This window comes from Cyprinus carpio, chromosome A9 (assembly GCF_018340385.1).
Source record: "Cyprinus carpio isolate SPL01 chromosome A9, ASM1834038v1, whole genome shotgun sequence".
In the NCBI taxonomy this organism is placed as follows: domain Eukaryota; kingdom Metazoa; phylum Chordata; class Actinopteri; order Cypriniformes; family Cyprinidae; genus Cyprinus; species Cyprinus carpio.
The window spans coordinates 30,360,777-30,379,333 of record NC_056580.1 but is presented as its reverse complement, the minus strand read 5'-3'; the positions used below and the strand labels follow the sequence as shown (position 1 = coordinate 30,379,333).

The 18,557-nt window shown below is 38.4% G+C and overlaps 1 protein-coding gene across 1 annotated transcript in view; it reads left to right on the top strand.

The window, feature by feature from the left end:
• The window catches only part of LOC109073459 (inactive dipeptidyl peptidase 10-like), a 53,068-nt gene extending 39,249 nt beyond the window's left edge, over positions 1-13,819 (top strand). The window contains exons 18-26 of the mRNA XM_042764417.1: positions 296-394; positions 9,187-9,256; positions 9,879-10,073; positions 10,535-10,589; positions 11,518-11,617; positions 11,810-11,868; positions 12,859-12,931; positions 13,012-13,085; positions 13,163-13,819. Coding sequence (XP_042620351.1) covers positions 296-394; positions 9,187-9,256; positions 9,879-10,073; positions 10,535-10,589; positions 11,518-11,617; positions 11,810-11,868; positions 12,859-12,931; positions 13,012-13,085; positions 13,163-13,288 — 851 coding nt within the window. The 3' untranslated portion in view covers positions 13,289-13,819. The remainder of the gene's footprint in view (positions 1-295; positions 395-9,186; positions 9,257-9,878; positions 10,074-10,534; positions 10,590-11,517; positions 11,618-11,809; positions 11,869-12,858; positions 12,932-13,011; positions 13,086-13,162) is intronic.
• The last annotated feature ends 4,738 nt before the right edge of the window (positions 13,820-18,557 follow it).

Genomic DNA, 18,557 nt, shown 5'->3' with positions numbered 1-18,557 from the left:
AATCTGAATCCAGAAAAAAAAAAAGGGAAATGCATCAGAATTTGGGGAAAAATAAAAGGAAAAATGGGTTTCATAGCACCCTACAATCAAACTCTGCCCTTTTTCTGCCCTACTCTGTGCTGTCCTGCCGATAAAAGCAATTGCCCTAAAATAAAATGCATAAATGTATAAATGTAAAAAGTATATAATGAAACAAACTGCTGTTACTCTGATATTTTTTTTTTCATAAAATGGCAGGACACACTGAATCTTAAGCTGTCTTTTTTTCTTTCTCTTCTTCTATTCTGCTCTGTAGATCACGTGACTATAGATGCGGGCCTGGAGATCAGAGAATTTCTCAGAAAGAAACAGATTCCAGTTAGACAAATCAGGAATTTACAGATTAATAACCAGGGTATGAAGTCATCATCATCACCATCATCATCAAAGTCATCTTCACCATCACCAATATCACCAAATTGCCAAACAGGAAACAAAAGCAACAGTAGAATGTGACAATGATGAGATTTTCATCTTGGACATCATAACCAAAACTAACCTGACCAACAGCCTTGTCCTGCAATGGAAGGTCTGGAGAGAAGAGTTTAATAGTAATGCACAACAAAATCCAGACCCAAAACACAGTCTTATGGATTGGATTTTACTGTTTCCCAGACACCCTCATTAAACCAGAAAGAAGCAAAAATACCCAGTATTGCTATTTAATAATGGGAGATTTTGACTGAAATCATCTAATTCCAGTGGAAAATGGATTGTTAACATCTAATGCCATGAACCTCACATCCCTGACCACAAATGAAAACAGAAAAGCACCGTATCCATACACTACACTTGAGAAAAACTCACAGTATGTCATCTTAACCATGACAACATTTGTCAGACAGAAGATACAGGTAAACCAATCTGTAGACAACACAGCAGACAAGTAAACAATAAACCCTGTCCAAATATTTTAAACCTCCTCTAAGAAAGCCTGCCTGATTAACAAAGATCTCATATGTGAAAGATCTCACACACTACAACAGGACTGATGAAGACTATATGAAGAACAACCTCAAGCTTATCACAGGAAAACGACACTGGCACATTTGATCCAGAAGAGAGATCTGAAATAAACACAGCAACCATAAATAGACTGGAAAAAGTGCCATTCTTCCTCAGTATTTGTGTCTTGTTGTCCATTTGAAATATTTAAACTTTCTTAAATCAAGGTACATTTACTGGAGAAGCAAAATAACACGTCTTGTCTGTTTAGATTGATCAGAATTGGTTTATGCTTAATAAACCAAGAACGAATATCTGCCAATGGGGTTAGAGAAATCAACTTAATTCAAATGGAAAACAAGATGGTTTTTGACTCCCTCGGCACAGTAAATGTATCTTGATTTAAGAACATTTTAATGTTTGTGCTGGAAAACAAGGCAAAAAATACTGAGTACACTGAGGAATACATAAGCCATTCACTAATACACAAGGGGTCGGTTGCACCAGCTGGATGTACACCCGGTTGTAAGACTAGGCTGGACGTAAAATGAGCTTTAAGCCATGTGTAGAATTAATACTTGTTGCACCATCTAGGCATAGGGCTACGTCTGAGACTAAATCATATGCCAAGTCAAAGGTAGGTGTAGAGTGAAAAGCCATCATTTGCTCAGACATATTAGTTTTTAGGATTCATTTCTGTGAATCAGTTATTATTGCAGATGTGAACTGTAATGTTTATGGTCTTTTCATGCAGGATAAGTGGACAGATTAAATGCTTGGAAACATTTCATGTCTTGACTGCCATCCAATAATCGCAATGGGCCTCATTTACAAAACAAACGTATGACCGAAAATTGGGCGTACGGTCGTTTCAACATAAAACTTGGAATTTATCAATATGAACGTGAGCGGTGGCTACGATCAAATCTCATGTCTGGTCTCAGCTCATGTATGCAAGTTTTTGAGTTAACTGTACTTGCACGCAGCATAGTAAATATGGTGGAGAATTGTAGAACGACAGCATTTTGTTTGTTTTTATTTTCCTGACCGCCAAACGAAGCTCATTAGTCGATCGTTAACCAGTAAGATTAGAATCAATTAGATTAGAAAAACCACAGACCATGAGGATTCAATCATCGCTTCATGCACCTGCAGTGCCTCTGTGAAAGGAGAAAAACAGAAATTAAGTCTATAAAAGGAATAAAATAAATAGGATCCTGGTCCTGGTCTCTGCTGACATTCAGGGCTGTAGAGGTCCTTTCTAGGTGCTGATCCACCATCTGGGCTGGATACGTACTGGATCCGGGTGACTGCAGTAACCATCTGATCTGGGTACAGACAGGATCTGGTTGCTGCGGTGACCTCGGAATAAGAGAGAAACAGACTAATATTAGCGTAGATGCCATCCTTTTAACGATGTAGCAAGTACATCGGGTGTTATGGGAAGTGTTCCCGGTTCCGGTTTACCTAATTAACGCAGCCTAAAAATCCTTTAACGGATTTGGATATTAGAAGCGTATTAGTGTGTTATGTGTAAGCCAGGTTAAAGAGATGGGTCATTAATCTAGATTTAAACTGCAAGAGTGTGTCTGCCTCCTGAACAATGTTAGGTAGGTTATTCCAGAGTTTAGGTGCTAAATAGGAAAGGGATCTGCTGCCCGCAGTTGATTTTGATATTCTAGGTATTATCAAATTGCCTGAGTTTTGAGAATGCAGCGGACGTGGAGGACTATAATGTAACAAGAGCTCGTTCAAATACTGAGGTGCTAAACCATTCAGGGCTTTATAAGTAATAAGCAAGATTTTAAAATCTATACAATGTTTAATAGTTAGCCAGTGCAGTGTTGACAGAACCGGGCTAATATGGTCATACTTCCTGGTTCTAGTAAGAACTCTAGTTGCTGCATTTTGGACTAGCTGGAGTTTGTTTATTAAGCATGCAGAACAAACACCCAGTAAAGCATTACAATAATATATGATCATACTTCCTGGTTCTAGTAAGAACTCTAGCTGATTTGACATTGAGAGCATAGGTCATAATTTAGATATATTTTTGAGATGGAAAAATGCAGTTTTACAAATGCTAGAAATGTGGCTTTCTAAGGAAAGATTGCTATCAAATAGCACACCTAGGTTACTAAATGATGACGAAGAATTGACAGAGCAGCCATCAAGTCTTAGACAGCGTTCTAGGTTATTATTACATGCAGAGTTTTTAGGTTCTATAATTAACACCTCTGTTTTTTCAGAATTTAGCAGTAAGAAATTACTCGTCATCCAGTTTTTTATATCGACTATGCATTCCGTTAGTTTTTCAAATTGGAATGTTTCAATGGGCTGCGAAAAAATATAGAGCTGAGTATCATCAGCATAACAGTGAAAGCTAACACTGTGTTTCCTGATGATATCTCCCAAGGGTAACATGTAAAGCGTGAAGAGAAACGGCCCTAGTACTGAGCCTTGCGGTACTCCATACTGCACTTGTGATCGATATGATACCTCTTCATTCACTGCTACGAATTGATGGCGGTCGTATAAGTACAATTTAAACCATGCTAATGCACTTCCGTCAATGCCAACAAAGTTTTCTAGTCTATGCAAAAGAATGTTGTGGTCAATAGTGTTAAATGCAGCGCTAAGCTCCAATAGCACTAATAGAGAGATACAACCATGATCAGATGATAAGAGCAGGTCATTTGTAACTCTAAGGATAGCAGTCTCAGTACTATGATACAGTCTAAATCCTGACTAGAAATCCTCACAGATACCATTTTTTTCTAAGAAGGAATATAATTGTGAGGATACTACCTTTTCTAGTATCTTGGACAGAAAAGGGAGATTTGAGATCGTCTGTAATGAACTAGTTCTTTGGGGTCAAGTTGTGTTTTTTTGATGAGAGGCTCAATAACAGCCAGTTTGAAGGTTTTGGGGATATATCCTAATGCCAATGAGGAATTAATAATAGTCAGAATAGGATCTGTGACTTCTGGAAGCACCTCTTTTAGGGGCATAGATGGAATAGGGTCTAACATACATGTTGTTGGTTTAGATGATTTAACAAGTTTATACAATTCTTCCTGTCCTATAGTAGACAATGAGTGGAACTGTTCCTCAGGGGATCTATAGTGCACTGTCTGATGTGATACTGTAGCTGACGGCTGCATGGTTACAATTTTATCTCTAATAGTATCGATCTTAGAAGTAAAGTAGTTCATAAAGTCATTACTGCTGTGCTGTTGGGAAATGTCAACACTTGTTGATGCTTTATTTTTCGTTAATTTAGCCATTGTATTGAATAAATACCTGGGGTTATGTTTGTTTTCTTCTAAAAGAGATGAAAAGTAATCAGATCTAGTGGTTTTTAATGCTTTTCTGTAGGATAGGTTACTTTCCCACCAAACAATATGAAAAACCTCTAGTTTTGTTTTCCTCCAGCTGCGCACCATTTTCCGGGCTGCTCTCTTCAGGGTGCGAGTGTGCTCATTATACCACGGTGTCAGACTGTTTTCCTTAATCTTCCTTAAGCGTAAAGGAGCAACTGTATTTAAAATGCTAGAAAAGAGAGAGTCCATAGTTTCTGTTACATCATCAAGTTTTTCTGAGGTTTTGGATGTGCTAAGCAATTGAGATAAATAAGGAAGATTACTGAGCCTATGGCAAGCCATTCAGACAATCACAGACTACAAGCCCCCGCCACAGGCCTGTAAAGACGACACGTCCCTCCTAGATGCACTTGACCACTTTTATTCACGGTATGAAATGCAGAATGACACACCTGCACAAAAATTGCCCATACCTCCCAACGACCAGGCATTCTGTCTGTCTCCAGCCGATGTAAGGAAGACCCTATCTAGGATTAACCCACGCAAGGCTGCAGTTCCTGACGACATACCTGGCCGTGTACTGAAAGACTGTGCTGCACAGATGTCCTAACAGATATCTTCAACACCTCGCTGAGCCAGGCAGTCGTCTCAAATCCACAACCATCATACTGGTACCAAGAAAATCACCTGTGTCTTGTGTAAACTACTACCGTCCCATAGCGCTGACTCCAATCATGATGAAGTGCTTTGAGAGGTTAGTCATGCACAACATAAAAACCAGCCTCCCCAACACACTCGATCTGCTCCAGTTTGCATACTGTCCAAACCGCTCTACAGATGATGCAATTTCCTCCACCCTCCACCTGGCTCTTACCCACCTATAAAATAAAGACTTCTATGTCAGAATGCTGTTCATCGACTTCAGCTCAGCATTCAACACAATAATACCACAACAGCTCATTAAGAAACTAAACCTGCTGAGCCTTAACAATTCCCTCTGTAATTGAATCCTGGACTTTCTAACTGGAAGACCTCAGTCAGTCCACGTCGGCCTCAACACCTCGAGCCCTACCACACTGAGCACAGGTGCCCCACAAGGCTGTGCTCAGCCCGCTGCTCTTCACGCTGCTGACCCACGACTGCACTGCCAAGTTCAGCTCCAACCACATCATCAAATTTGCAGATGACACAACGGTGGTAGGTCTCATCAGCAACAGCGATGAAACGCACTACAGAGAGGAAGTGGCACAGCTGGCTGAATGGTGTGTGCACTAACAACCTGTTCCTCAATGTGGGGAAGACAAAGGAGGCTGTGATGGACTTCAGGAGAAACTCTGTTGATCATCCCCCACTGACTATCGACAGCTCGACTGTGGAGAGAGTCAGCAGCACTAAATTCCTGGGGGTGCACATCACAGAGGATCTCACCTGGACCACAAACACCATGTCACTCTCCAAGAAGGCACAACAGCGGCTACACTTTCTCCACAAGCTGAAAAGAGCAAGTCTCCCTCCACCCATCCTCACCACATTCTACAGAGGAACCATTGAGAGCATGTTGACCAGCTGCATCACTATCCAGTTACGGGAACTGTAGTGCAGCAGACCGCAAGACCCTCCAGCTGACAGTGAACAAAGCTGCAAAGATCATCGGTGCCCCTCTCCCCTCCATTCTGGACATTTTCCTTACACAATGCTCCAGCAAAGCCAACAGTATTGCCAAGGACACCACCCATCCCTCCCATAGTGTCTTCTAGCTCCTATCATCAGGAAGACGGTACCTGAGCATCAGGTAAACCCCTCACAAAATCCCTACCTCCTGAAACATGGACCTTCTCACCTCCTCCACCCCCTCCCCCAAACACCCCCCAACCTTACCACATCACAGAAAAACTGTCTGAAACATCCTTTTTTGTGCAATTCAAATCTATTTTGTGCAATTCTCCTCTATGTGCACTACACACTTTTCACACACACTCCTGTGTGTACATAATCCCACAAAAGACTCAGTAATATATGTTTACATGCTCATGCACTACAAATCATCTTCCACTGTTCCCCAGCCAGCTGCTTGACTTACGATGTTTCTCTTTGCACATGTACAGTGTTTATGTGTAGCATTTGTATAGATTGTATTTTGTATTTTTTTAGTTTATGTATAGGTAAACATTTATATATAGTATAATTAAAGTCAAATTCTGTCAGTAGGTTAGTTGTGTATAGGTATAGTATATGTGAAGCATTCATATAGTCTGTATTATTTTTAGCTTATGTATAGGTAAACATTTATATATAGTATATTTAAAGTCAAAATCTGTCACTAGGTTAGTTGTGTATAGGTATAGTATATGTGAAGCATTCGTATAGTCTGTATTTTTTAGCTTATGTATAGGTAAACATTTATATATAGCATATTTAAAGTCAAAATCTGTCACTAGGTTAGTTGTGTATAGGTATAGTATATGTGAAGCATTCGTATAGTCTGTATTTTTTAGCTTATGTATAGGTAAACATTTATATATAGTATATTTATAGTCAAAATCTGTCAGTAGGTTAGTTGTGTATAGGTTTATACTGTTTTACTTCATTGTTGTATGTCTGTATTTATGTAACACCGTGGTCCTGTGAGGCACGACATTTCGTTCCAATGTATGTCCACACATGTAGCGGAATGACAATAAAGCTCAATTTGAACTTGAACACTGTATAAGACCATGTCAATGGGAACACAGTTCATGCAAGGAGCTCACTTCTAACGAGCAGATTATCTGAATCAGTTGTGTTAACAAAGAGAGAAATGCAAAATATGCAGAGCTGGGGGGCGCGAGGACTGGAATTGAGAACCGCTAGTGTAGAGTAGTGCTTGTCGTTTGTCTTTTCTCCGATCACAAATGCAGACATGGATTTATGTTTACGTGGCACGGCGCGATGCAACTCAACGTGTAAAATCACAGTATAAGTCATTATAATCCATAATTATGTCCCCACTGGATGCTACAAATGGCTCGTTTGTAATGGGTTTTATTGTTTTTGTCTTGTGGCGCCAGTGTTCTGACTGGGATCCACATCACAGTATGACAAAGGGTGTAACATTTCCGTCACATGCTTGAGGTATTCAGCCAATCACAATGCACAAGATAGCTAGCCAATCAGAGCACACCTTGCTTTTCATACTGATGTTTCAGAAGGCGGGGCATTGAGGAGAAACAATAATGTACAGTATGTGGATAATAATGTTTTTCGAACCTTAAACCACATAAACACATTTCATTACACCAAATACACAAAATAATGTTCTTTTTAGCAACATCATATGACCTCTTTAATGTTGTGTTCACTGTTGCACCTCAGTTCAAGCGGCACATGAACCAATCATCTGTTTCTCTTTGTTACTAGTTATAGGAAAAACATGAACATTAAAAAAGTGTTGAAAGAAACAGAACAACTTACTGAAATGGATGATGTCTCATGTAATCACTCAATCTGTTTGTCAACACACAGAAAGACATTAGTAAAACACGTGAACAATGTCATGTAAAGTTACATTTACCTCAGGAAAGACATTCATTGCACATAAACTCGATAATCAGTTAGAAAAAATAACTCTATAGAGAAGCTTTGTATTATATTCATTATATTTTACTTAACCTGTCGCCTTCATTATTACTGTTTGTTTGAAGAAATATGTCATGAGAATGTGCAGGGAGACTTCAGATAGAAAAACGCAGATTTGTTAGGAAATGTTTACTCAATGTAATCATCAGTGGCTTCACTTGTTATGACGTCTTGAGCAATTAATTTCTTTATTATTAGTAGTAGTTGCAGCCATTGCAGTGTGAATGTCTGTTCCAATATCACTGCAGGAGAATATGTTGGCATGGACGCGCATCATCTACGCCGGTTATAGTTGCACCTGGTCATAGTTATAGTTGGTGGAACAGGTGTAAATATTTATCATAAAGCTGGACGTTGCAAAGCCCAGCAAAGGGCTTACACCCAACTTTTTTATGTCTAGCTGGTGCAACCGGTCCCAGGTTGTTTTTCAAGAATACACTTCATCATCATCATCACCATAAGCATTACCATTTTTTCCTATTTGTTCACAATATTTAGTTTATATGTGGCTAATATCAGTTTTGAGTGTGAATTGCATGGTCACAGTCCTGAATTAACCCTCCAAAAAGGCAAAGATGTCAGAAAACACATTATTATAGTGAATTAAATGTGGAAGCCCCTGAAGTCATTGTTTACATGTTCATTTATGCATCAATCCTGGTATTCAGTATATACATCATGACAAAAAACATTTATGAAACAAAATGGAAGAGCAAAAATGTTCAACCTGTAAAGGACAAATGAGCAATAGTTTGAAAGTCTTATAATTTTAATGTAAGGTCAATGTCTACACATTATTGTCCATTTGTCTGTTAAAAGCTTATCTGGTAATAAAGCTGTGACTGGCTTCATCCATTGTAATGATTGACTACAGGCCAAAAGAATAAAGAATAAAGAATATATCAAAGAGCACCAGTCAACATCCAAATCCTTTACCTGCTGTACTGCGACTTTCTGCCACAAGGAGAAGTGTGTATAGCTGCTTAGATCCTGATGTGATGTTAAGCACTCTTTCACATCAACTACCTTTGCTAGAAAAATAAATGTTGGTGGGTATTTTAGCACTTCAAGATCAAATCTATGTGTATGCACGTTTTGTAGATGAGGCCTCAGATTGCATGTTGTTTGTGCCGTTCACACCATAACGAGAAAAAAAAAAAGAAACATCAGATTTTTGCCTGCAGTCTGAATGTAGTCTAAGATCGTTTGTTCTGGTTGTGTTTTTGCTGTAACTGACTGATGTGTGTTTAATTTGTGTTCACAGCACTGAAACTTGAGCTCAGCTTCCCTCCGCAGTTTGAGGAGAGTAAACAGCATCCTGTCCTGCTGCTGCTGTATGATCTCACACACACACACACACACACACACACACACACACACACACAATAATGTACAGTTTGAAGAGAGTAAACGGCATCCACTCCTACAGCAGCACACATTTCACGTACACATTTCATTAAATATCTGTATAGGAAAAAGGTATTTAGTATTATATCCAGCTGATGTAGCAGTGACCTGAGAACAACCATTTACCATATCTTTTGATAATTTGACCTACAGAGTCTCACAAGATTAGTTAAATGCCTGAAGTCCTTTTCTTGTATAGAAATCAGCGCAGAAATAATCATCTACACTCCAATCAATGTGAATACATGTAAATGTTCATTAATGTCTGTAACTAATGGAATGAAAGGATCTAAAGTGTATTGTTTTATTAAGAAGACTGTTTAGCAGCTTGGATACCAAACACTTTTATTATTTATTTCTTTATTTATTTTTTGCTGAAATATTATATTACAAACGATTTTACTCGCCAAAAATATTCAGTGAGAGGGAAACTTCTCTCCTTTATTTTTAGGAAGCCAGTTTTGATAATCACTAGTATGGATGAATTCAGTGTCTTGACATGGTCAAGCTGCATCAGTGTCCAGACCTTTGTGTGTGTGTGTGAGACAGGGACTCTCATCCCGGTGGTCAGCAGGTGAACGAGCGCTTTCGTCTGGATTGGGCTGATGTGTTGGTCAGCTGTGATGATGTGATCGTGGCCCGGCTGGACGGCAGGGGAAGCGGCTTTCAGGGCCAGCAGATCCTCCAAGATGTTTACCAGCGTTTGGGACTCGTGGAGACGGAGGACCAGCTCTCTGTTTTACAGTGAGTGTGCTGACCTTTAAGCCTCAATCTACTGTACAAATGTATGAGAGACATTAGATGCTTCACAAAAACATTTAAGATGTTTCATATCCTTTGCTTGAGTGTGCCAGAAAGAAATATGTTTTAAAATTCTACAATTTCTTCAGAATATAATGTAATAATCCACTGACTTTTCATTTTGAATGAAATTTAAAACTGATATTTCCTATTGGCACACTAAACCAAAAATAATAAATATCCATCTTAAAACAAATGTTTCTGCATCTGATATGTTAATGTAGGCTTTTGCAAAGGACTCGACTTCATGGGAGAGATGTAGAAACTAAAAGGTTTTGTGTAAATTCACAGGCCACATGAAGAATCAGTTCTCATTCATCATCTCCGCTACTGTGGATAGAACGTTGATCTTAAACAAGTTTTTTCCACATATTAGCATTACATTTGTCCACATGTTGTTGCAGGTATCTGACGGAGCAGCCGTATATTGATGGAGGCAGAATTGGGGTTTTTGGCAAGGTGAGGTTATTCACACCACAATCATTAAAGCGATTGTTCACCCAGAAACTAAAATTGTCAGTATTTACTCTCCATCATGTCCTTTCAAACCTGTGTGACTTCCGTTCTTCTACTGAACAAAAAACGAGATATTTTGAAGAATGTTGACTTTCACTGTACGGACAAAAACAAACACTGAGACATCTCTCAAAATATCTGCTTGTGTTCTGCAGAAAATTGTCTCTCATACAGGTTTGGAATGACATGATGGTAAATAAATGATGACAGAATGCCATCTTTACTTCACGTGTCTGCCGGAACCTCAGAAGCCATTAAACTGTCAAGTCAAATAATAATTGTATGTGACTTTACACTCTGCAGACTTGAAAAAATTGCCCAAAAAAGCACAGATATTTAAACAAATCAGCTGCTTTAAATAAACTGCATTTCTATCAGACAAACCAAGATAAAAATAAATAAATACCTGAACAGACTATGATTAAAGTTTGTCTCTGTTACAGAAATAGAAACAGCTCTGCAAGATCAAAACCTAGTGTTTTTGTGAAGTAATTTCAGAAGTGTTTTGCAGATGTGTGTGCGACATGTTTTTCTATCCTGGTTGGGGACTTAAACCTGAATACACACCAACTCATGGGGACTTGTTTCACTGTGGGGACCTAAATTGAGGTCCATATGGGGAAAAAAGCTTATAAATCATACATAATTATTTTTATTTTATTATTATTATTTTTTTTTAATGCAGAAAGTTTCCTGTAAGGGGTAGGTTTAGGTGTAGTGTTAAAGAAAATAGAGTTTGTACAGTAGAAAAACCATTACGCCTATGGAGAGTCCCTACAAGGATAGTAAACCAGACTGTGTGTGTGTGTGTGTGTGTGTGTGTGTGTGTGTGTGTGTGTGTGTGTGTGTGTGTGTGTGTGTGCGCGCGCAGGCATATGGTGGGTTCCTGAGCTCCATCCTGCTTCTTTCACACGGCTCTGAACTTCGCTGTGGCGCGGCCATGAGTCCAGTGTTTGACTGGCAGCTCTACGGTACGTGACACACACACATCACACTCATCATGCAACTTTTTTCCCTCATGGGGACCACTGTATGGACAAACAGTGTCAAAAATTTCAGGTTTTACTATCTTTGTAGAGACATTTGGTCCTCATTATGGAGGACAAACCTGTAAACACACACACACTCCCTCACTACACTGACCACTGTGTTTCTCTATGAAGCTTCAGCCTTTACTGAGCGATACTTCGGATTCCCTCTACAAAATGATCTCAAATACAAGGTAAGATGTTGTTGCTGTTGCTGTTGTATGATTTGAGACATAAAAATGTGTGATATTTAGACCATTAGCGTCTCTGTAAAGCCCCGTTCAGACCACCAGCGGCACAATCTCATTTATTTTAAGCTTGTGACGTCCAGCGACAACGACTGTTGGTGCACAATGTGGACGTCCAGCAACGCAACAACAAATCCGAGAAGAGTTTAATGTTATCTAAATGAGCAGCGATGGTCAATGAAGCGCATGAGATCGTGTCCTGTCAGATACTGTAATGGAGTGTCAGCAAGATGGAGGAGAATCGGACATACTCGACTCGCCCTGTGAATGCTGACTGCTGCGTTCATAGATAGATTACAAGATGGCAAAGAGCATACATTGTTTCTTCTTTATATTATGAATTTTATGCACTGATTTCATTTTTATTAGGGATGTGAGACATTTCACATTTATAAAGTGAAAGTGAAGTGATGTGTGGTGTCCCATACTCGGAATTTGTGCTCTGCATTTCACCCATCCAAGTGCACACACACACACACCGTGAATACACACCCGGAGCAGTGGGCAGCCATATTGCTGAGGCCTCCGGGGAGCAGTTGAGGGTTCAGTGCCTTGCTCAAGGGCCTTACCTCAGTCGTGGTACTGTAGGTGGAGAGAGTGCTGGTCATTCACTCCCCCCACCTACAATCCCTACTGGACCTGAGACTCAAACCTGCAGCTTAACAATTAGAGCGCACTGTCAGTCTGGTAATAACTTTTAATTTCAATAAATCTATGCAATATAACTAATGCAATAGCTAATTTCTCTGTTTCTATGATTTCTCTATACACTTTCACTATTTTCACATTAGATGTTTGATTTGTTTTGCATCATGAAAACTGTCCTGAATGGCCTCTGTGAATGTGGTGTCGTGTGAACACCTGCTGTCATGTGCCTCTGATGCTCGGCGTCACACTCTTACTGTGTGTGTGTGTATATGTGTGTGTGTCTATCAGATCTCCAGTCTCCTGCTGAACGTCACACGCTCTGAGAACTTACGCTTTCTGATTCTACATGGGACAGCAGATGGTGAGCTTATGAGAGAAAACCCATAAATCTTCAGACAGACAGCTGCATCATCGCATGACTACTTTCTTCTCTCCTGTTAGCGAATGTTCATTTCCAACACACTGCAGAACTAGTGAAGCTACTGTCTATGATTAACGTGAACTACAGGTCACAGGTGAGACCTTCACACCCACACACACCTGCATGCCTCACGCTTGACCTTTGACCCTCTGACCTCTGGTCTCTGTGCAGATTTTCCCCGATGAGGGTCATGATGTCATCAGCAGACGCTACACGCTGCACTCACTCGTCTCCTTCTACAAAGAGTGTTTTGCAGACAATCTATCTGTCCCCATGGAAACCAGTGATGACGACTAGCATCATTTATGCCGATCTGACCTAAACACCGAGACAGAGAGAGCATTGAGTCTTAGGACATGCTCCAAATACTCATTTGATTTGTTATTTGTATTTTTCACCGTTTGTCCACACGAGCATTGCATCTGTATTTAGCAGCAACGTGACTGATGTCATTAAAACCATCAAGTATTATGGACTGAACTGATCTACAGATTAGGTTCAGATAATTATAACAAACTTACCATTTCTCTAGTTTTCTGGGCTCTTTCTTATCCTCTTTTATCAGCCATCCTATGATCTCCAAAAGAGTAAGACTGTAAACATCAGCGAGGCATTCTGTCAGAGGATGCTGATTTCTTATTTCATCTGCGTTCAGGAGAATTCACTCAAACTCTGTTTGCTGTTTGTTAGCATGAGAAACTGATGCTTGCTGCTGGACAATGGTGCCCCATAGTTGTGTCCAGTGTTTCTACTTTTTTCATGTACATTATAATGGCTTTCTTGTGTTGTAGATCACAAAATACCAATTAATTTAAATGGTTTAAAGTCTCGATTGTAAGGTTTGTCATTTTATCATTTATTTTAAGAAAAGGCATGATTCAGAAATATAAATTATTATTTTAATTTAAAACAGGGTTAACTGATTTGATTTGGTCTGAACAAAAACTGCAGATTGGATTATTGAAAATGCACATTCTTTCACTGCCAGTAGGAACTTTACTGAAAACAATCAGTTCCCTTCAGAGATTCAGTCATATAAAAACTTGAATTAGTGAGAATGAGAAAAGTGTGAAAAATATAGCCTATATTGATGATGAAAGTCCACTGATGAGTTACCCGTGTAAGCCTGTGTGCAGCCCAACACTCTCCAAAGACTAATTTTAAACTTTAAAATACATTTATTTTTAAATTATTTTAACTACAAATTTAAATCAAACGCACCTAAGGATTACCCTATATCAACCAAAAAAGTAACTTCCTATGCATCCTGTACTTGGGTCCTTCTCATAAATGACTAATAAACTTTACAGTTAAAGAGCTACATGGTTAGTCTGCATAAACAGAAATAAAATAAAACTCACTCGAGTACATTGTGTCAAGACTTTAAAAAGAAATGTTTTATTTTCTGTCACTGAATATATTCATGTACAGTGCCCTCCTTAAGTATTGGAACAGTAAAGACAAAATTGCTTTCTCTGCTGTGGAGTCAAGACATTTGGAAATATGATTAAAAGATAAATATGCGACAAAACTACAGAATGTCACATTTTATTATTAGGTCTTTCGACATATACATGTTTCATCAAATAAAAAGGACAGCACTTTTAGAGTTCATCCCACTATTTGATGTGAGCATAATTATTGGAACAGATGAATTTAAGGCAGATATAAAAGATTAAAAGACAATATTTAGTTGCAGATCCTTTGCGTGCAATCAGAGCAGTGAGTCTGCAACCCATATACATCACCAGACTCTTGGTCTTATGCTTTGAAATGCTTTTCTCCAGCCTTTAATGCAGCCAATTCCAACTGTTGCTTGTTTTGGGGAGTTTCTGTCTTTAGTCTCCTCTTCAGCTGCTGAAATTAATGTTCAATCGGATTTAAATCTGGAGATTGATTTGGGCAATCTAAGACTTTACATTTCTTTGCCCTGATAAACCCCTTGACTGAACTGACAGGGTGTTTTGGGTCATTGTCCTGATCCACTAGGAAGTGCTTTCTAATGAGTTTGGTGGCATTTTCTTGAATATTGGTAGCCAAGATGATTTTGTACCCTTCCAAATTCATTCTTCTACTGCCATCATACATTAAGTGATCATTAAAATGAAGAGGTCCTGTTCTAGAGACAGCCATGCATGCCCATGTCATGACACCACCTCCACCAAGCTTTACTGATGAGCTTGTGTGCTTAGGATCATTTGCAGTTCCCTTTTTTCTCCACACTTTTGCTTTCCAATCACTTAGATAAAGTTTAATCTTTGTCTCATCGGTCCATCAACTCAGTTCCAAAACTCTACTGGCTTACATTTGTGAAGAATCTTGCCTTTCTATGTTTGGTGCTGATCAGAGGTTTGCATCTTGCTGTGTAGCTTCTGTAATTCTGTGTCAGATTCTCCTGCAGACTGTAGATTGTCAGAGCATCACCCCAGCTTTCTGGAGGTTGTTGGTGATTTTACAGACGTGTATTTTAGGGTTCATTTTCACAGCTTTTATGATTTGTCTGTCATCAACTACTGTTGTTTTTCTCAGGTGATCAGGTCGTCGTTGGTTGCTGATGTCGCCGATAGTTTCCAAACTCTTGATTTCTCCATGCTCTTTGTTTTTCCTATAGTTCTAATTGACTTCCTCTTTTCTTTTAGCATCCAAATTGCTTTCTTTTCTTTCAGAGTCGGCTTCCTCGTCTTCATCTTGGTTTGTGTGTGTCATCGTCGAATGCAAGACTTAGAATGCAGAAGCAAAGGATTTAACTGATAAAAAAAGAAAGTGAAAGTGACATGACATACAGCCAAGTATGGGGACCCATACTCAGAATTCATGCTCTGCATTTAACCCATCCAAAGTGCACACACACAGCAGTGAACACACACACACACCGTGAACACACACCTGGAGCAGTGGGTATCATTTATGCTGCGGCACCCGGGGATGCTCAAGGGCACCTCAGTCGTGGTATTGAAGGTGGAGAGAGCGCTGTACATTCACTCCCCCCACCTACAATTCCTGCCGGCCCGAGACTCGAACTTGCAACCCTTGGATTGCAAGTCCAACAGTCTAACCGTTAGGCCACGACTGCCCCCATGTGATAAGACACATTCCCTGCTTTTAATATCTGAAGAATTAATGCAACAGGACACAGCTGAACACTTAGAAAGAGCTGTGAGGCACCTGCTCCAATACTTATGCTCACATCAGATAGGGAGATGAAACTCTAAAAGTGCTGATCTTCTTAGCTGGTAAAACATCTTTGTGTTGAATCACCCAATAATAAAATGTGACATTCTGTAGTTTCATATTCATCTTTTAATCATATTTACAGATTTCTTGACTCTACAGCAAACAGAACAATTTCGTCTTTACTGTTCCAATACTTATGGAGGGCACTGTATATCCAGTGTGGGCACCAGCATATATTTGTCAGTGATCTGGAAAGAGGACCCAATTGCAGTGTGAGTAACAAGGTTTTATGGACAAAACAGACCAATACAAAGGGGTAGTGAGATGCACAGGTGATACCACAACAAGAACACAGGAAACAGAGACAGCTAGGGAAGGCCACTGGAGCTGCCTCAGACATCAACTGGCAGAATACTATAGCAGCAGAGGGGGCAGCAAGACAAGGCTGGTGGAGAGAACAGAGCAAAGCACCATAGAGCTGACCTCAAATACTTGTTGACTCAGGGACGTCACTAGGATTGGAAGATGGGGGGGCTTACCCCAGGGTATTTGTAACTTGCGTTTGCAAAATCTTTGCACTCACATACAAGCATGTGTGTGTGTATATATATATATATATATATATATATATATCTATATATATATATATATATATATATATATACACAGTACAGGTCAAAAGTTTGGAAACATTACTATTTTTAATGTTTTTGAAAGAAGTTTCTTCTGCTCATCAAGCCTGCATTTATTTGATCAAAAATACAGAAAAAACAGTAATATTGTGAAATATTATTACAACTTAAAATAATAGTTTTCTATTTGAATATACTTTAAAAAAAATAATTTATTCCTGTGATGCAAAGCTGAATTTTCAGCATCATTACTCCAGCCTTCAGTGTCACATGTAACATCCAGTCTATCACATGATCATTTAGAAATCATTCTAATATTCTGATTTAATATGAGTGTTGGAAACAGTTCTGCTGTCTAATATATTTGATGAATAAAAGGTCAAAAAGAACTGCATTTATTCAAAACAAAAAAAAATTCTAATAATATATATTCTAATAATATATTTTCTTTACTATCACTTTTTATCAATTTAACACATCCTTGCTGAATAAAAGTATTGATTTTATTTAAAAAAAAAAAAAGAGAGAGAGAAAATTACTGACCCCAAATTACTGACCAGTAGTGTATATTATTACAAAATATTTATATTTTAAAAACATAGCTTCTTTTTTTTTACTTTTTATTCATCAAAGTATCCTAAAAAATTTTTTAAAAGTTCTGAAAAAAAGTATCACATGTTCTGAAAAAATATTAAGCAGCAGAACTGTTTCCAACTTTGATAATGAATCATCATATTAGAATGATTTCTAAAGGATCATGTGATAATGATCCTAAAAATTCAGCTTTGCATCACAGAAATAAATGATAATTTAAAGTATAATAAATTTAAAAACAATTATTTTCAATTGTGATAATATATCACAATATTAAATTTTTTTTCTGTATTTTTGAATCAAATAAATGCAGGCTTGATGAGCAGAAGAAATTTCTTTCAAAAACATTAAAAATAGTAGATGTTTCCAAACTTTTGACCTGTACTGTATATATATATATATATATATATATATATATATATATATATTAATTATACACAGTGAGAGTACACACACATTTATTATATAAGTACAAACTTTACTTTATTTTGCGTGCGATTAATCACGATTATAATCGTCTCAGCCCTAGTTAGAATATAGCTAGCATATACAGTATAATAAATATAATGAAATAATTTAGTTTAGGCTATGCATAGTGCCTAGACCTGCCAACAAATGCTTATTGTTAGAAGAAAACAAAACAATCCTTAGACATAGACCATTACTGACCTCAATCACACCGGCTCCCTCAGAATCAACTGGCCTGCCAATCTCTGCGGCTGCTTCTCTTTCTGTCTGCTAAAATATCTTTGAATATCCATCTCATCTGCTCAATGAATTGAAGGATACAACGGTTGTATTCTTTAATAATTGCACTGTCTATGGAGCAGGCCTGACACATTTCACTGCTGGTTATATATTCTCTATATAATCGTGTATGTGACGAATAAAAATCTTGAATCTTGAAAACTAAGAGAATACTAAAATGAAAGCAAAGAAACAAAAACAGACCAAATCCAAAAACAAGGAGCCAACTGTCTGATGCCAGCCTAAAAAGACGCTCCGGGCAGTTGACAGGCTACTGCAGCACATCGTCACAAAAGCTTATCATTTGCACGTGTTTTTAAGCCTGGCTAAAAAACTATATATTAAACTACCAAAAAATATATTAAACTGTCACATAAAACACAAATTAGGCTATAGTGGCATTCATTATAAACAGAATA